The sequence below is a fragment of the Portunus trituberculatus genome, chromosome 44, assembly GCF_017591435.1.
Source record: "Portunus trituberculatus isolate SZX2019 chromosome 44, ASM1759143v1, whole genome shotgun sequence".
NCBI classification, from domain to species: Eukaryota; Metazoa; Arthropoda; class Malacostraca; order Decapoda; family Portunidae; genus Portunus; species Portunus trituberculatus.
The window spans coordinates 22,270,340-22,290,339 of record NC_059298.1 but is presented as its reverse complement, the minus strand read 5'-3'; the positions used below and the strand labels follow the sequence as shown (position 1 = coordinate 22,290,339).

At 39.5% G+C, this 20,000-nt stretch overlaps 2 protein-coding genes and 1 long non-coding RNA gene across 7 annotated transcripts in view; 2 read left to right on the top strand and 1 right to left on the bottom strand.

Annotated features, from left to right (window-relative positions):
- The first annotated feature begins 4,945 nt into the window (after positions 1–4,945).
- On the top strand, positions 4,946–5,901 carry LOC123518666. Its single transcript, XR_006678859.1, has 3 exons — positions 4,946–5,101; positions 5,297–5,417; positions 5,561–5,901. It is a non-coding gene; the product is annotated as an uncharacterized LOC123518666 (long non-coding RNA).
- On the bottom strand, positions 5,874–18,850 carry LOC123518663 (beta-galactoside alpha-2,6-sialyltransferase 2-like). Of its 4 annotated transcripts, none has more exons than XM_045279603.1 (8): positions 18,715–18,850; positions 13,473–13,621; positions 12,333–12,571; positions 11,909–12,072; positions 8,880–8,971; positions 8,291–8,490; positions 7,954–8,131; positions 5,874–6,829 (listed from the first exon to the last, which is right to left on the bottom strand). In XM_045279603.1, exons 2-8 carry the CDS (start codon positions 13,618–13,620, stop codon positions 6,567–6,569), a joined length of 1,284 nt encoding a protein of 427 aa, XP_045135538.1. In that variant the 5' UTR covers position 13,621; positions 18,715–18,850; the 3' UTR covers positions 5,874–6,566. The 4 variants fall into 4 exon arrangements, with proteins under 4 accessions (XP_045135538.1, XP_045135541.1, XP_045135540.1 ...); XM_045279606.1 differs by lacking the exon at positions 18,715–18,850 and adding an exon at positions 18,521–18,537; XM_045279605.1 differs by lacking the exon at positions 18,715–18,850 and adding an exon at positions 18,428–18,529.
- A 194-nt stretch (positions 18,851–19,044) lies between these two features.
- LOC123518664 (exosome complex component RRP45A-like) overlaps positions 19,045–20,000 on the top strand; it is a 15,059-nt gene continuing 14,103 nt past the window's right edge. Inside the window, exon 1 of one of the 2 annotated variants that reach the window (XM_045279607.1) lies at positions 19,045–19,194. Coding sequence is in view for 1 of the 2 variants with exons in the window: in XM_045279608.1 (XP_045135543.1) it covers positions 19,141–19,194 (54 nt within the window). In the remaining variant the exon portion in view is untranslated. The remainder of the gene's footprint in view (positions 19,195–20,000) is intronic. The other variant, XM_045279608.1, reaches the window with a different exon arrangement.

Genomic DNA, 20,000 nt, shown 5'->3' with positions numbered 1-20,000 from the left:
TCAGCCACACATTTTGTGCATTACCAGGATGTGAGAGCTAGCAAGCAAGGAAGGAGCAGTACTTCTTACTTCGAAGGCAAAGTCTTACCAAACTGATGCGGATACGGATGTGAATATATATTTTACCACAAATGAGGATGCGGACGCGGACACGGATGTTCAGTTTATCACAACTACGGACACGGATGCTGATGCGGATGTGAAAAGATATGCGGATGCGGATATCCGATACATCTCTGATATATATATATATATATATATATATATATATATATATATATATATATATATATATATATATATATATATGTGTGTGTGTGTGTGTGTGTGTGTGTATCCTATATTATATATTGTACACTGCATAATGTATTATACATAAAATATTTGAAATTGTTTTCAAAATGCTATGTAATAACTTTAATACTTCTAAGATTATGGGTTGAGAAAATCGTAACTTGCATTTTATTAAGTTTTCAAGAAAATCTATCACTGAAAAAAAATTATTTGTCAACATCTATCCACCAGTCATGACTACAAACAAGGACAGTGAAATAATAATGAGCTCATACCAATAACAACACCATTGAGGACTGTGTGTCCAACTGTAACCTAAAAATGTGTTATTACATTTTTGTTCTTGAATAATTTGCTGTCATTAATCTTGCTTAAAGACAACATATATTGATGGTAATTGACTTGCATAACAGACTCATCTATAGAACAATTGAATCTCATCAATACAATCTATCAATTGTTATTAAATAAGTATTCAGATAAATGGCCTTTGTATAGTAAGAATGATTTACATGATGCTATTGAACTAACTGTAGTAATTTAATGACTAAATCATTCTTGTCACATTGATCATTACATTTTTTCCTTCACATGTAGAAAAGCTCTAAAAGTAACATAGGAAAAGATAGTGTTCCAGGCACACCTTGAGGCTGCTTAAGATGTAGCATTCCATAAACCTGACTAGGAATGTAGTCCAGAGCTGTGGAGCAGTCCATCTATGCATCATTTGAAGTGCCTGATGTTGCTTGCTATTCATGTAGATTAATACAAAAAGATGGAAGGAGTATTTACATTTTTATTTAACCTGCACTGTGCTCATGGTTAAAGGAGAGGGCATTCACCACTCTACTTCATTCCTTGACATCTGAGTGCAGCAATTCTGAACTGTGTTCACTTGAGATTAGTAGAGTTGTTAATATGTGGAGTAGAGGCATGTATTAAGTATTTCCAGGAAGTTCTCCCATGCCTTAATGAAAGCAGAACTTAGTAAAGAACACACTGTAATTAATATCATTATCACATAAAATGATGAACTGTATTCAATTGATAATATATAAGTGAAAATAGATCTGTGGTTTGTACAGTGTATGTACATATGTGTTATCTGTATTGTTGTTGGGTCATATCATGGCCACTCTTTGAATGAGTTACCTGAAGAAAATTTAATCTTTTCCTCAGCAGAAATTGTTTCTGCAAGTGGCTGTACAGAACCAGTTGATTCAGAACTACATCCAGGGCCATACTTTGTTGTGTGATTGCATTATAAGATGTACGTATGACCATAATCTATTCTTTGTAAATTAAAATCCTATCTATGATTCCATCTTCACGTTAATGTTTGTGATATCCACATTTAGCCAAAATGATTACCATTATATTTTAATGGGCAAACATTTTACCTGTAAGGAGTGAGATGGCATTGTTAGTTCAAAGATGTCTGTTGTTTTTATATTCCAGAGTTTACTGTAATTTCATGGCTAGGTAAATTTAGTGCCCTTTAGTGTTAGTGTTCTGTGCAAAGTACTAGTAATTTGTAAGTAATTAAAAATTTATACTGTATGGTCAAAACCCATCAGACATGAGTGGGGAAGGCAGTAATACTTTTTTGAGAATTATACTTATATTTGGTTGGTTATTGCATAACCAACCAAAGTCCATCAGTTACTGAAAATTGATTAATATATATATATATATATATATATATATATATATATATATATATATATATATATATATATATATATATATATATACACACACACACACACACACACACACACACACACACACACACACACACCATGTAGTGTAGTGGTTAGCAAGCTCGACTCACAGTCGAGAGGGTCCGGGTTTGAGTCCCGGGCACTGCGAGGCAAATGGGCGAGCCTATTTATGTGTAGCCCTTGTTCACCTAGCAGTAAATAGGTATGGGATGTAACTAGAGGGATTGTGGCCTCACTTTTCGGATGTGGAGTGTGTATTGTGGTCTCAGTCCTACCTGAAAATTGGTCTATGAGCTCTGAGCTCGCTTTGTAATGGGGTTAGACTGGCTGGGTGACCAGCAGGCAACCATGGTGAATTACACACTAACTAGCTAATTAACTAATTATCTGACTTTTGTATGTATAAAGCATCTCTAATTTTCACTGCATTTATAAATACCAGTCCATGATTGCATTGTGCATTTCATAAATAAACAGTGTATGAAATAATATTTATGGGATGTATACACCCAGTAATTGCTTGCACAATGAACAGTAGCACATTCACTCACACACACTCACAAAGTTTTCTACGGTATCCAAAACCTGAACCAAATGAATAACGGCCTAAAATGTTAATGATCACAGAATTTTCATAAATTGTCATATTTTTCTGTATCCCTTTCTGTTGTTTATACATTGATGGTTCATTGCCTGGGACAGTTCCATGTGCTATATATATATATATATATATATATATATATATATATATATATATATATATATATATATATATATATATATATATATATATATATATATATATATATATATACACACACACACAGTAGTGTAGCGGTAAGCACCCTCGGCTCACAACCGAGAGGGGCCAGGTTCGAGTCCCGGTCGTGGTGAGGCAAATAGGCGTTGCTCTTAATGTGTAGCCCCTGTTCACCTAACAGCAAGTAGGTACGGGATGTAACTTGAGGGGTTGTAGCCTCGCTTTCCCGGTGTGTGGAGTGTGTTGTAGACTTAGTCCTACCTGAAGATCAGTCTATGAGCTCAGAGCTCGCTTCGTAATGGGGAAGACTGGCTGGGTGATCAGAAGGCAACCGTGGTGAAACACACACACACACACACACACACACGCAGCAATATGTACGCAACATTAGAAAGAAAGGGAAGCCTACTTAATGGGTATGGTATATTGAGTAGCCTTTGAAAAAGCAAATGATAAGAAACACAAAATGGGACCTGTTAGCTGGTAACACTCTCTCTCTCTCTCTCTCTCTCTCTCTCAGGGATTTATTGTGCTTACTCGTTTCACAACTTGTATACCTAATCTGTATTTTTTTTTTATATATATATATATATATATATATATATATATATATATATATATATATATATATATATATATATATATATATATAATACACTGCCTGGACACACACACACACACACACACACACTGCCATGAAGAAATGTTAAGCCAAATTTAGCCAATGTGCGTGTGTTCGCTGTGCCGAATAGGCCTACCCTAACAGTAGCAAGTGTGACCTTAGCTGGATCACATCACGTGGCCAGCACACACCACCGGGAGGCATTTCAGTGAAATTTTACACTGAGAATTGCATTGAAGTTATCTGGCTTTGGATGAATTTCTTTGGTAACATCTGGAATCAGATTATTAAATTATTCCATATGATGGGAAAAAATTATATATATATATATATATATATATATATATATATATATATATATATATATATATATATATATATATATATATAATGTGACACTGAGTCGTATTCTTTGCTAATGTGGTCATTAAATTTTCATAATTTGTGCCTTTTATTTTGTTTCGTCTTAAAAAAAATATTAAACTGAGTTGCTGACCTGTCTTAGAAGAAAATGCACCTCGTGTTGACAGAATGCTTCAGCTATGTACTACCTACTATTTGTAGCAGCGGTTGTCTTTGCTTAGTGCTTATTTGTGTTATCATAATGATAATGACATTCGTAGCATAACATTAAGTTGCTGGATGCTGACGCTTATATAATTAGGATGGTTTCCTTATTTGTTGTACACTCAGTCTTTCCTCTTACCAACAGAATGCCGTTGTTGTTAGTTTTATTTCGTTTGCATGAACCTGAGGGTGAGGTTCACATTCAGAAACTTTTTGCAGCTTAAGGGTTAACATAATCACCTCCGCCTTCCCCTCAATACAACATTTTTTTAACAAGTTTTCGAGAGGAGAAATTAAGATTATTATTTATGTGTGTGAGACTTGAATAATTGAATATGAATGTTGGGCATTATGTTATCTCCTTTCGGTCGTCAGTGAAGTCAGGATGTGTCTGCACTCTTTCATCATAGAAATTATTTTGCGTTCAGCCAGAGAACTGGACCAGGACATCCCACCTCGTCTTGAGAAAATAGCCATTGGTATCACCTTGGTAATATTCTATTTTGCTTCACCGTGCAATAGAGTGCAATTAACACGACTAACCATTATTGTTTATAATGTTATGGACTCGAAATATAATTGAATTTGGACAGTGTTATTTTCTAAAACCTTTAGTGTGTGTGTGTGTGACAGCATAATCGTTGGCAGCCAGTGCAGGGGTACGTGAAGCTGGCATCCTTCACATCCTAGACATGTTACGTTGTGTAATTACCTTCACTAACGTGTCAGTACTGTCTTCATCGCATCGCTGTTATTCTCTTCCAAATCTAGGTGATGTTAACAACCTTTCAATTAACGTTAACATCATTACACACTACGCAAGGCAACATCGCCGTAAGCCCTTTGAGCCAAGTGAGCGAAAACAGTTTGGACTCCCATTCTAGTCTTGATAGTAATTCACACATGCTGATATTGTGCATGTTATGTGATATGAACACGATGGAGCTCTGTGTGTAGGTTATGCATTATGATAACTGTAGGATGAGAAACAGCGAAGCCGGTAATTAGAGATAAATATGAATCAGCCAATCTGGAGCCTGCCCGGGTACACTTTGTTATGAATAGGAGTCATGCGTCAGTCCTTGGTTGAGCTTCGTTCGTGGTGGATGTGTTCTTGATCCTGGCACAGAGAAAGTAAGTCGTTTTGCCACTCACGAGCTTATCGAAGTTATTCATCCACATAGTTGATTCAGAGTTTAACTTTGTCATGTTGAACAGCATATGCTACCAGTCATATATATATATATATATATATATATATATATATATATATATATATATATATATATATATATATATGTGTGTGTGTGTGTGTTTTCATTACTGCAGTAGGTTCTGTCGACTTGCTAGAAGCGAAGCGGGGAAGTGGAGAATGACGCGACCAGTGGTGGTGGTGGTAGTGCTGGTGTTGGTAGCGGCAGGTCTGCCCTTGGGTCAGACGCGGACTACGGTAAGTTAGCACGTGAGGTAAAAGGATTTCAGACCGAAAATGACATAATTAATTTTATCTATCTCTTGAAATATTATAAACAATGAAAGCAAGGAGGCAGAGTGTTTTCTGACCAAATATAATCGTTATCTTTGTCATAACAGGGAAGATGTAATGGTGCGTGTCAACGCCTGGACGGAAATGGATTTTGCCGAACAGTATACAACTGTCGATCAGACACAGGAGGAGAAGCCTTGGGATCCATCTTTGCACCGACACCCTGCAGGCAACGGTGCTACGCCTTCGTCCGGGGACGTTGTCGTCTTAAGTTCTCTTGCCTGCTGGGATAGCTGCAGGCCTCGCTCGTCCCTGGCAGTGTGTGTAGCTCATCGGTATTCCAACGTGATATTTGTTCACAAGTGTATCGATCATTTAGATAAAATTAGTAGCAAGGTAAAGTAACATAAAACTTCCTAGTTTATTAATTAAATGCTCATTTATTGAATCAAGACTAGTATTTAACCTTTGAAGGTTATAACATCTAATTGTAACAGTGAGAATACTGTACGTAATTAGTTGTTTAACATTATTTTAGCTGTAATATATTCATGCTGCTTTATTTATAACATGGTTATCAAGAAACTTTACCAACGGAGTTAAAAAATTCACAATTGTCTGTCAGTCTTAAATAAAGTGGATAAACCATTGGCAGTTCGTAAACAGCATACGACATTGCAGTGTCGAAACGCTCCTGAGTGTTTCTTGGCATCAGCGTCGAGTATTCTTACTAGCTCACAGCCACTTGGAAAGAAATAATGCAGAAAAAAAAATGATAACTTAAGGTAATACCACATTACGCACCAGTGAGACACACATTGTGGAAGGCATTAATTACGATCACTGTATCCACTTAATGGGGGTGAGCAGTTTTTTTTTTTTTTTACATCAAGCTGCGACATCATGGTGTTAGTCTCAGATAAACTCAGCCCGTAAAGGCGGCGTCATTCAGTCAAATGAGTTGGGGTTCCTTGCTGGGCGCTCCTCGGCATACAGTACTGATTGTCAGAGCGTAAACTCAAATAACACTGGAGCCAACAAAGAGGATGAGAGCTGATGCGAATGTACAAGTAATATGAGAGTTTTAATTATGCCTGTGCTGGAATGGCTTCACTACCTGGCGGGACTCCGTGTCGGACAATTAATAGTTTTAAAGCCAGGTATCCTCACAAAACCTCGGGCATAGGTATCGTAGTCTCCGGCAGAGTTAAGCGTGAGGGTTGTCAGCTTCTCGGTGTCGGTGGGGTGCCAGCCGCCGAAGGTACAGGTTGTGTCATTGTACGGTAGCCAGTAGTGGCATCGGTCCGTCATCCTTAAAGAAGGTACAAACTCCACCACGTCAACGCTCTCGCAGTGTGCCAACATCAGCATTATTCCTGTGAAAAGTATCACCATGTAGACTCCTCGCCATAGTGATCTGAGTGTTGGTATCATTCTGACTCCAGAGTAATGTTGGATTTGAGTGTACAGCAATATTGCAATAGTGATATATCATTAGTTCTGAGCACATGATAATGGTATACTAATGGAATACTATTCTGAGCATATGAGCAGAGTAATGGTGGACTAGGTTATTACTATGAGCATAGTATAATGGTGGACAGGGGGGATGCATCAGCAGACATTATTCCTTGCATATAACATCGAAAATGAGTTCATGATGAACTTGGTGAGCATAACAAGTAACTACACCACTACATTACATGCACTACACCTCCCCACATCTATGAAACCTTCATTGCTGCTAATGCTGTTACTTATTTCACTTAGGCTTGATTCACACCATACTGCCAGGCATCTGCCAGGAACGTGCCATGCCTGGGACAGTCCAGTATTGTTCAATGTATTCCTATGCAAGCATTCACACTAGCCCTGCCAGGCACGTGCCCTGCCAGTCCCGTCCCGTCCCTGATCTCGGCAAAAGATATCTGGACGGGACGGGACTGGCAGGGCACGTGCCTGGCAGGGTAGTGTGAACTAGCAACGGTCCCGGTTCAGTCGCGTCCCAGACGTCATACATACAGCTAGCTTTTCCTTGGAGTGATTGCCTCTCTGTAAGGTGTATTTTCTCTTTTTAGTTCATGGTGAATTTTTGCCAGAATTTCTTCAAACGTTCCAATACTCATCCTAAAATAATTGAAGAATTTACTTTCATCATCAATTAGTCGTGGATATAACGTGTGGAATTCTCCTTCACTTTTTCTGCTCTCCAGAATTGGATGAACCCACATTTGTCTTTTTTGTTTGTTTCTTTCTTTTTCTTCATCGTCTAAAGCAACCGCAATAGCTATTAAATCGGAGGTAGAAAAATCACACATCCTTCACCAGCAGTTACTTGAGAGGAACTGATGCGAGCACGGCAGGTGCCAGGCCGAACATGTGAACACACAAGGCAGGGCACGTTCCGTGCCTGGCACGTTCCTGGCAGATGCCTGGCAGTATGGTGTGAATCAAGCCTTATGGTCCTCCATGCGTGTGTGGTATTCTTCTGGGTACGTACCGAGGAAGCCTGTGGAGGGAGGGTTGGGCAAAAGGCGGGAGTCTGGAGTGTAGCGCTGGAGCACGTCCCAGATATTCCACATGGAGGCAGGATGCAACATGTGGAGGTCCTCGTACGGCAGCATCAGGCGGCGGCGGAAGTACTCAGGGAAGAAGTCGAAGTCAGGAGCTTTATACCACTGTGGAATACAGAGGGTATGTACGTATACTCTGTGTGTGTGTGTGTGTGTGTGTGTGTTTATTTGTTTGACGTTTCGAATCCGCTCTCTCTCTCTCTCTCTCTCTCTCTCTCTCTCTCTCTCTCTCTCTCTCTCTCTCTCTCTCTCTCTCTCTCTCACCTCGTTCAGGTCACAGGAGTAGTGGCAGGGATCCCATGCTAACACAGCCACGTCCTTATACAGTGGCGAGTCCCAGAATTTAAACTCAGGCTTCACCAGTATCCGAGAGTTGACGATCCGGAGCGTGGTTCTCGTGCCTACGTCCCCCTCGAACCCCACTGTCGGGGCGTCGTTAAAGCGAACAACTGCATCGTGAGAGTCTGGGAAGGAGATGTAGCAGAAATTAAGTGACAGCTGGGACCTCTTCCCCCTGATCAACTATATAGAATCAACAAAAGGCAAGATGGGAAAGTGTGTGTGTGTGTGTGTGCTGTAAGTGGGTGGATCTAAGAGAGAGAGAGAGAGAGAGACTATTCACCAGACAACTTGAAGTGGAAGTGAGAATATATCAGGCTTAAGCCGTGAATTAGGCTTTTTCTTTTCTTCTTCATTACTTACAAAACATTCTGAACTGGAAATGATTGCCTCAATATAAACACATGCAGAATCTCTCTCTCTCTCTCTCTCTCTCTCTCTCTCTCTCTCTCTCTCTCTCTCTCTCTCTCTCTCTCTCTCCATATGAACACAACTCAAGACTAATAACACACACCTATGAAATTTCCGAGGTGAGACCCCTTATTGCTTCCCGCGCTGGACACCACGACGCAGGTGTTGAAATGCCTCCCCTCCAGAAGCCCAGTGCTGCGGGAAACGAGAGGTCATTGTCAGCGGGGGAGGGGGGGGGAGATCAGCAGGGTAGGGTACACAAGGTCAAACTTTGGAAATGCGTGAGTCTGGTATTTACTATGAAAATAGGAAAGATGTGCGTTTCCTTCATTCGTGCAGCCGTGAGAACAAGAGCCACGTCCTGTCACACTTTTACTTTTCTTCTGAGCTAAGAGGGGTTATAAAGATGACAAATGATACTTTCTAAGGCGTGCATTTCTTCAACGTTTTCTCTCTCTCTCTCTCTCTCTCTCTCTCTCTCTCTCTCTCTCTCTCTCTCTCTCTCTCTCATCAAGTCAATTTTCAAAGGTTACTGGATGGTACTTCGCATTTTTACGGGATGATTCTCGTGGACAATCACGTGGAATCCTTTCTTTATCACACCAGAATCATGAAATTGTTCCTGAAAAACTACAGTATCATCCACCTTCTTGTTTTAATTTAATTCTTATGTTGATATGGTGTGAAAAAACGTTTGGGATACAAATTTCAGTGCTATCCTTCGAAACTTTTCAGTCATACAGGGAAAAGTATAAGCAGGATGAAAGTGCGGAGCTAAACTATAGGCACACCACTAAGTTTGAGAATGTAGTTTGAATTCAGTGTCAGCTTTCTGCGTTTTCAGAGAACTCGGAAGAAAAGAAGAGAAAAAATAATAAGGTAGACAGAAAAAGAAATAAAAGAAAAATAATAAATAAGGTAGATAGGATGTGAGTATGGGGACAGGATTATCCCACCTTGTTTGATAGTGTAGATTTCACCAGGGGTGTGGAATCGGAGTCGGAGTCGAGGAGTCGAAAAGTCGGCTACTTTTGGCCGGAGTCGGAGTCGGAGTCGGAGTCGGAATTGGAGTCAGAGTCGGAGTTGAGTCGGAGTCGGTAAAAATATGAGCGACTCCGACTCCTTTACGTGATAAATTTTCGAGTAAAGATTCCTCTCCATGGAGATTGGAGATTCCTACAAATTGGGAGAAATTGACTTTGTGGAGGATGTGTCCAATCAAGCACTACGTATAAAGATAATTTTTATTAATTTATGATAATTATATAATCGTCAAGTACACTTTTATTATGGATTGACTCGAAAATATGTAAGTATTGATTCTCTTAACTTTCGTCTCTTTTGGGTGTGGCAACTAGCGGGCTTTTTGCTTAATCTTTTCTCTTGGCCACTATCCCTCATGTAAAAAAAAATTGACTGTTTCGTTGTACTGTAAAAAAAAAAAAAAAAAAAAAACCGGAGTCGCAACATTTAGATTTCCTGGAGTCGCAGTCGCAACATTTAAATTTCCTGGAGTCGGAGTCGGAGTCGCAACATTTAAATTTCCTGGAGTCGGAGTCGGAGTCGCAACATTTAAATTTCCTGGAGTCGGAGTCGGAGTCGGAGTCGGACTTTTGAAAATCCGACTCCACACCCGTGGATTTCACTTTTACCCTTTGGTATTTGCAGTGATATCGGGACAGAATAGCAGTGCTTTATTACGAGTATGACCACACTATCTACCGCTGTACTACTACTGTACTACTACGGCCACATTTATCATTATTAACAACAGCATCATTATTGCCATAATCATTGTTATTATTGTTTCTGTCGTCCTGGTCGATATTGCTGCTATACACTTGCATTTGTTAATTTGGTGTGAACTATCAGTAATTGTTGCTGTAGCAGCAGTAGTAGTAGCAGCAGCAGCAGCAGCAGTAGTAGTAGCAGCAGCAGCAGCAGCAGCAGCAGTAATAGTAGTAGCACCAACAATAGTAGTATTAGTAAAACCAACAACAATAAGGATGACAATAATAATAACAATATAGTAATAATAATAATAATAATAATAATAATAATAATAATAATAATAATAATAATAATAATAATAATAATAATAATAATAATAATAATAATAATAATAATAATAATATCACTCGCGCTTTATAGCAAATACTATATTTCCAGAAAAAGAACAAAACCAAACACTGTTCATATCAGCAGTGTGGTTCCGGTCTTAACAACATTGTTTGTTTGCGCTCAGATAACAACAATCTTTAGAAAGACGTCCTGGGATTCATAAACATGTATAGTCACGGTTAAAAATAGAATATCCCCTCACTCACGCTGTACCCTGTATTTACTGTTGTTTGTTGGTTTATGAGTCTCAAGTCCTCTAATTTAGAAAATCCTGTAAAATCCTCGCGCCTGAAAGCTTCTTAATACCTCGGAGGACTTAAGACCAAGGGAAACTCTAAGTTACTCGACTTAAGACCTTCACTGTATCATATATTCGTATATCAACATAAAAAGTTTCAAAACATGCAAAGGTTAGACATAGAATGGATTGTGGAAGTGTGGAAACACATGATGAAGCAGATCTTTGTTTTTCTAACGTTTTGAGAGCGAGTCTTCACAGAAAGCATAGCCAAACCGTCGAAACACCAGAGAAAATTAAAATCACCTTCATTTATCCTGTGTTTTCTGACCGCCACAATTCACTGTATTTGGTGATGTAACAAGAGATTCCCCTAACAAAGCGTGTAGTTATCATTGAGGACAAAAGAGTTATACAAGTACTCTAATAAAAGTACACACTCCCGCGGGCCGCGACACTAGTGAAGAGGACGACATGTTAAGCTGCGTTGTGGAGCAGTGACGTTCATTCCCTTAGTCCTCGTTCCTGTAGAGTCTTTTTTTTTTTTTATTTAAGAGGGAAAATCTGGCTAAAGAAACAAAAAACGACTAAAAAAAGACCCACTTCCATGCCTGTCCCCGAGGAGGTCCGAGAGAGTTAGCCAAAAGAATGGGATAAATGTTTTCAAACCTTCCTCTTAATTGAGTTTACGGTATAGGAAGAAAGAAATACAGAAGCAGGTTGGGAGTTCCTGACGTATAAGTACCCGGACGTTAATTAAGCACGACACTCACCTGGGAAAATGTTTGGAAACGCCCTGGGAGGTGAAGGGATCGTCTCCATCTCGCAGAGTCCGCACCCCAGCCTCCCGCAAGGCACACAGCAACTCGTGACCAGTGATGGGGCCCGGTCCTCTCCGCCGCCGCCCCTTGTACAGCACCTCGTAGCGATTCTCATGCTGGAGATAGTAAAGAGCTGATGGTTAGGATCTCTCTCTCTCTCTCTCTCTCTCTCTCTCTCTCTCTCTCTCTCTCTCTCTCTCTCTGACTTTCCTTCATAATGCCAATATAATGAATCCTTTCTTTCCTCTACCCTCCCCTCCCCTTCCCTCCGCTCCCTTCCCTATATCATCCTTTCCCTTCCTTCCACCCGTTCTCTACACCCCGTTTCTCCCTTCCCCCGTATCCGTTCACCCCTCATGTTCTCTCATCTATTTACCTTCACCAATATACTGCCTCTCTCTTTCTGCAGTCTTCGTAAGCGTACAAATATGTCGATCTTGTGACGCTGTATCTCCTGAAGTAGCTGCTCGCGAGTGGTGGGCGGAACTGTGGGTGGGGTGGGCGTGGTTGTGGGCGGCGGCGGCGGCGATGGGCGAGACAGAGGCGGGAGGTTAGGCGGCACGAGGTTGGAGTGGAATCTTGGCTTGCCTGGCCTTGGCTCCGGGTCATCTTCCCCTGAGAGAGAGAGAGAGAGAGAGAGAGAGAGAGAGAGAGAGAGAGAGAGAGAGAGAGAGAGTAGGGGGAGTTATACATCTTTTTCTTTTCTCTCATCAAACGAGTCGTACTAATGACTGCAGTTAGAAAAAGGGGAATAATGGAAGGTAATAATAATCAGCAGTCAATTCGTTAAGACAACACAGCAAGAACCAAGAAAACTTATCTATGCAAACTTTGGAGAGAGAGAGAGAGAGAGAGAGAGAGAGAGAGAGAGAGAGAGAGAGAGAGAGAGAGAGATAAGCTTTCCACACAGGGCATTAGATTCATTAACACTCACCAAAAGAAGTCATATTATGCAGAAAGAAAATACGACAGACTTGACATGGACCATTTTTAGCAGTCCATTTTGAGTCAGTGTAGTATAGATGTCAACTGATGATTTGTTAACTTTACAACAAAACTTTTCTTTCTTAACAGCGAAGTGGTTAAAGATAATTTTTGTATAGTTATTCGTCCATTGCAATCACACCTTGTTTTACTCCGACTAACAACTAGTGACAAGATGAATTTTGATACTGTCTGTAGCAATGAAAGAGTCGCAAAGATTTCACACCACGTAGTAACTCAAAAGCTATGAAAATACGATACAAAGCCGTATTCTCACACAATCTGTTCTCTCACCAATCACCATGGCTGTTTACAAAGGCCACAAAGTTGATTGGTTGTGTTCTCAATAGTGTTTTTCCTGTTAGTAATATAGAAATTTTTTTAATCTGTCTATGGAACTATATAAAAAAATCCCACACTTAAAAAACAGTGATAGTTTAACTAAAAGCTCTCTAAAAGTAGCGGAAGTGTGACGTAAAAGTATTTCAGATTAAATCCAAAGGTAAGAAGATTCAAACTCGCACACACTCACCCTCGACCCAAGAGGCGTCCTGGGAGCGGGACATTTGGGAGGCTCGAGCGTACCGCCAGTACTGAACCCACAGTAGGTAAAGGTAGGAGCCCATGCCCAGGAACACCAGGTTGAGGAAGAGCCACACACTCAGGCCCAGCATCCGCATCCTGCCGGGAGGAGCAGAGGCAAGGCGTTCACACAAAGGCGACTCTGTGTCTGAAATTTCACACTAGAAAAAATAGAGTTAGAGTTCAAGTATATTTAGTCAGTGAACAGAAGAGGAATACGCATGTCTCTTTTTTATTTATCTATTTTTATAGTGGGGCACTGGCCAAGGACATCAAGGAAAAAAAAAAGGAAGAGATAATTTATGTAAGAGTGAGAGAGAAAAAAATGACGGTCCCAATTCCTAAAGAGGCCAGTTTGTTTGAAAGAATTTTGTATTTTTCTGATGGTGATGCAAACAATGTAGTGTCTGAAGATGGGAATATTTAGTTATCTTCTCTCTCTCTCTCTCTCTCTCTCTCTCTCTCTCTCTCTCTCTCTCTCTCTCCACACACAGCGGGATGGTTGTTTGAGTTAACGCTGGCCAAACGAGACACGAGGGGATCAAAATGACGTCACAGGAAGTGCGACGTTGAGAGAGAGAGAGAGAGAGAGAGAGAGAGAGAGAGAACAGCGTCATATTCGTTCGTTATAAACATGATTTGTATCGATGACGCAGTTAATTAATTAAAGTGGTGAGAGTCATGACAAAGTGCATTTACCGCCACACACACACACACACACACACACACACACACTAAACTGAACTAAACGTAACTAACGTATATACTAAGACCATATTCAGAAACGATTTGCTCTCTCTCTCTCTCTCTCTCTCTCTCTCTCTCTCTCTCTCTCTCACTACGATGGTTGGCATAGGTCACATTGATGATCAGGCAGGTTCTCATGAGTGTTTCTCTTACTAATAATGTAACACTTTAGTTTATTTGTTACTACAACCACAAAAAACACTCGATAAACTGGTGTTCCTTCAGCTAGTGCTACCTCTCTCAGAAGTACTCCAAAATATGGATTATAATTACCAATGAATGTGTAACGTTTAATATTTTTTTTTCTTTTATTTCTTTTTTCTTTATTGCATCGTGTCCTCTTGATTTGCTAGGGCGCTTATAACTAGTAGGATTATTAAAACTAGCAAATATATAAATTTTTTAACATCTATAACTAACAGGACTCAAACTATTTTTTAACGGCGTTTACAACTAAGAGGACTTATTAACTAATATTTTTCTTGTAACGGCTATTTTAACTAGATTGTAGGATCTCAAACTAACTAATATTTTTTTCTAACGTCGCTTACAACTGCGAGGACTTACAACAAACTAATATTTTCCTTTTTTAACGGTTCATAACTAATAGGACTAAGAATAAAAAAAATATATATATTAGTTTAATTAAGAGTCCTATTAGTTATAAGAGCCGTTAAAAAAGAAAAATAACTAGTAGGATTCTTATAGTTAGCCAATATTCTTTTCTTTTTAACACAAATGACAGTGAAAGTAAGCGATGAAAATTAGTTGACCCTCTGACCATGACTGTACGTATTTTCAAACATTTCACCGGATACGAGCACCACGATTAGCCTATACTTTTGACGTTATTTATTGGGATGTTACTGTGGTTCTCATGATTCCACAAGTTAAATAAGCATTCAACGTCATCAATGGCAAGAAAACCCTTGAAACCACAACTTTTTTTTTTTTTTTTTTTTTACCTCTGTACGCTTTGGAATAGATGAGGGATGGTTTCAAAATACGGGACTGGAATATACAAGTCCACGTAGCGAATATCAGACATGCCGTATTTTGCCAATAATTTCCTTAGAACGACTTTACTCATTATGGCATTTCCGTATCCAATGTTAAGTCTCTCTCTCTCTCTCTCTCTCTCTCTCTCTCTCTCTCTCTCTCTCTCTCTCTCTCTCTCTCATATAAGCATACCAATCATCAAAACAGAGTCACGGTTCACATTGCTTCCTATTGATTGGGACCATCCTCTCATTCATTCACCCTCCACACAATGAGAGGACAACACACAAGGACAGTAATTCTAACGGTACCAAATGATGTTGATGGGTGTTATCTTTATGGCAGAGATGAATACATGTCACACACACACACACACACACACACACACACACACACACACACAGAGAGAGAGAGAGAGAGAGAGAGAGAGAGAGAGAGAGAGAGAGAGAGATTGGGTAGCGTATACATTTATAAATAACAATATGTTTATATACAATTGTAGCTCTATATAGCGACGCCCATTATCAGAAACTAGCCAGCTGTAATCCAAGAACATTTATGCAGCTACAAAACACACACACACACACACACACACACACACACACACACACACACACACACACACACGGAGCTACTCGAGTCAATAGTTATTCAGCGGAAGACCTCGTTTAATCCACAGGTGTCATCGGTCTTCTGCTTGGCACGCTCCACTTCCTGCTCTCTCTGTGTTTGCCTGTGTCTTGCTAATGTTATGATAATGTAATAGGTGTTGTGAGTGACTAATGATATACCACTGATGTTTCTTTTTTTTTTTTTGTTTACACGATGTCACGAAGCGATGAATATAATGCATGGGAAACCGCGGCCTATCTTTTTTTTTTTTTAGTGAGCCTTTTTCTTTTAGGAATATACTTCTTAATTATAAAAAAAAAAAGTAGTTCTAACAAACGTATAAATGAATATATAGTACTAACACGAGCAGAATGATTGACGCGCTAATGAAATTATATTAGGAGTTGTAAGTGGGTGAAGTTACAGAATCACAATGTCACTGCCTCTTTAAGTATAAGGGAAGGATACTGCCCATGGCGACACGGCACACAAGACGGGAACATGCAAGAAAGATAGGCTCACTTTATCTTTGTTGGGAACGTGCGACGAATGTGAGCCTTGGGGCCAGCGAAGCGAGGCGAGGTAACGAGACGCGTCCTTTGGGTGCAAGACTTTGTTCCCGTTTATTGTGTGTCTTGCTGTGTTTGGAAGGGCGGAGACTCAAAGGAAAGGACGGTCATTCTATTCAGTTCAGTCAAATAACTCCTGAACGTGATCATAACTTTGATTCACGTGTCGGGCGGCGGTGCGGTGATATAGTGCTGCTCTTATGGCGCTTCCTGCTTCTCGGTTCAGTAAATCCCATACTGAATTAAAAAAAAATGAAAATAAATAAATAAATAAAATTAATTAATTAATTATACAGGTGGTACACTATGGCGGTTTAGTAAATTTGTAGAATCTTGATAGGTATATTACATTAAAATCAGTTCATGGAGTTCTTAAATTTCGAACATGCAATTAAAAATATAAATAAAATAATGAATAAATAGACAAATAAATAAACAAACAAATAAATATATATATAAATGATCTACGAATACCATCATATATGTTTGTACCTTCCACCTTACCTCGAAAATGAGAGGATAATATTATCTATTATATCTGGTATCAAAGAGGATGGAACGTACATTTGGTATCTCTTCTCCAACACACTTTTTTTTTTTTTACTTGTACAGAGAAGTGAGACTGTTAGCCTTACCGATCGTAACAACTCATAACTATCTGTGTCAAGATAAACAAAAATGGATCGAGGTATGAACTACGCAAGACAACCTCGAGCAGCGCTAAGGTATAAATACATATTTGTATCAAAACAAAACCTTCTGTCAAGGGAGACCAAGCAAGGGCAATAAACAGATAACAAGGATAATCATTGTCGGTTATAAGCCTTGAGAGGGGAATGGGAGTGCACGGTGTGCTGTACCCTCTATTGCAACATACATAGCACACATACCTGTCAAGCTACTGTGGTGTCTTGTCATAAGATTTTCCTTTTGAAACCTTAAATTTGTGCATAAAACTGTAACCAAACCACAAGAAAACGAAGCCACACCCAAGAACTGACAAGCTGCTGGAGCGTGAAGTAAAAAGATTCTTTCATCACTGCCGAGGAACTGAAGGAAGCACACCGCGATGTGTTGGGAGAGATGTCATACATATAATACTTGAAAAGGGGAATTTATTTCAAATAAACACACACACACACACACACACACACACACACACACACACACACACACACACACACACACATTGCATGAGGAGAAAAAAATTAAGATTACTTACTCTGTAAGACCTGAAAATCATGGAAATCACGGAACACCTACAGAAAGAACGTAAAACTTGACAGGTATGAGTACACAGTGATGCAAGAGTAGTTGTCTAGAAATGCACAAATTGAGTTAGAGCACCTTTTCTTTTTTCAGTATAAGGATGGAAATTTTAGTCGAGGGGTACAAGGTGCTCACAGGTGATCACGTACTATCCACCTCCATCCCTCTACATCTTCAAACACCTCGCAGCAGTGATTTTGCGTCTTGATTATGCCAGCATTGTAGCCTGCCATTACAGAGCAGTGGTCCCCAAGCCAATGATCGAATGAGCCCGAAAATGTTTCTGAGGATTTCTGAAGGTTCTCAAAAAATAAAATGAATTATATATTATACAAATCTGTAAAAAAAAAAAAAAAAAATATATATATATATATATATATATATATATATATATATATATATATATATATATATATATATATAAACAACCAAAAACCAAAAAGATTAGGAACCTCTACTTTTGGGGTGTGCGCGGAAATTAAGCTAGTTTCAATATTCATACCACAATAGGTACGTTTCAGACAAAACCTACACAAAGGTATATATAGAAAGATTACCGTTTTATACGTATGATAATCCCTTCATTTCTACCAGCCAATGTATGCCACAGTGTCACGCAGATGTGTACAAATAATTTATCTCTGGATGACGTCCAGTCCAGTAGCAGCGGAGTGCCCCGCGTGGCATTTACCCAAGGGATTAAACTCACACGACATCCTAGTTATTGATTTTGTTTTGCCTCACCCTTCCCGTCAGCAGGTCTCGCCATCAACCACAACACACAGCACAGCAAGACACTCACACTGCTATTCTGCCTCCACCGTGGCATCACAGCACCACCCATAACCAAGTTGTATGGTGGAAATCCGCAGAATTTTGTAAACCACATCGAGCAAGCAGCACATTTTAATTTTAAACAGAATATTACACTAATTTATTGATTCACTAAGTTCCAAGCAATGTAGAATGCAATATGGAGGAACAATAAAACATTACCTGGCTGCCAATGGGGAGGGAAGCTGCAGGTTCGAGTCAGTGGATGCATTTTTCACCTCACCCCACAACTCCACCTGGGCGTCTGGCAGCGCCGTGTGTTGCCTGACAAGTGACGAGCGACACCTTGTTATTTTCTGTTTACTTCATGGTATATAGTTCACAACTCATATATAATGTGGCAGCATTTAGTTACGTTATTATGTCAAACATTCAGTAATATTGTAAAATGTTTGATCCCCGAATTGTTGATACTAGTGTGCGGTGCATCCACATATTGGCCTTTAGTGAATGATTTAAATAAAATATAAGTAATTCCTTAAATATTTCTTTTTTATATATTTTTTTCAACTGATATTTATTATTTGTTTAGAGAATTGCGTGAAGTACCAAAAGTGAGATGAGGCTCAAGTGTTTGTTATTGTTTACATGCGGCGAGGAACAACGAGGCTGGCTGGCGGCTGTGTATTGCAGTATTTTAAGGTAAACTGTAGTATAACATCATTACAGAAATATATAATCAAAGTTTTGCTTCATAGATTAATCTTGATATCAGAAATAATCTAATCTCCAGCGTATCCTGCCGCAATTGCAGTGTGCATAGTTTTGAAAATAAATAGGTGTGTTTATTTTGTAGCAAGCATGGAGCACACAGCGTGCAGAGAATGAATCCTTAAATAAAGGAAGTGAAAAGATGTAAGCCATGGGATGTTGTAAGGGAGATGCTGAATAAACGGGAAGGTTACTTGCTGAGTAAATGTGAAGGATGTCCCTTCCTCATCGATTGGTTACTACTGGTATTGGTGGCTGATGAGGCCAGGTTGCCTTGATGAATTTTCGGCACTACCGTAATATAGACATCACGTCATTTACTTCTCTGTTGGTGTGATTTGGGGATGCTAGCAGTCACCAGACCTTAGCCAAATATACACTGTTGCCAATCTAGCATAAGAATGTCATGATATGAGTATCATGATCATGATGCTGTACTATGTATTTAGAAGTCATGATTACAATCAACTTTAATTAGATTGGAGAGAAAGAGATTGTTTCACACACGCATGAGTCCTAATAGCAGGGCCGGACTGGGAGACTTTTTCAGGCCAGGAGTCATTCATGTAACCAGACCACCCTGGCCTTGCCCACATACACGTTCACACCCACACCTACATGCACACATGCATGTATGCTGGCATACACACACTCATACTGCATTTAGGGAGGAGGTGGTATAGTGGATAAGGTGGTAAGCGTGGGATCTGGCAGACATCCATGTGGGTTCAGATCAG

Coding starts and splice junctions, on each gene's coding strand:
- LOC123518663 (XM_045279603.1), bottom strand. CDS start 13,620: ATGCGGATGCTGGGCCTGAGTGTGTGGCTCTTCCTCAACCTGGTGTTC. Junction 12,073..12,332: donor GAGGCAGTATATTGGTGAAG/GTAAATAGATGA, acceptor TACTATCTCCAG/CATGAGAATCGCTACGAGGT. Junction 8,132..8,290: donor ACTCCTGTGACCTGAACGAG/GTGAGAGAGAGA, acceptor TGTATTCCACAG/TGGTATAAAGCTCCTGACTT.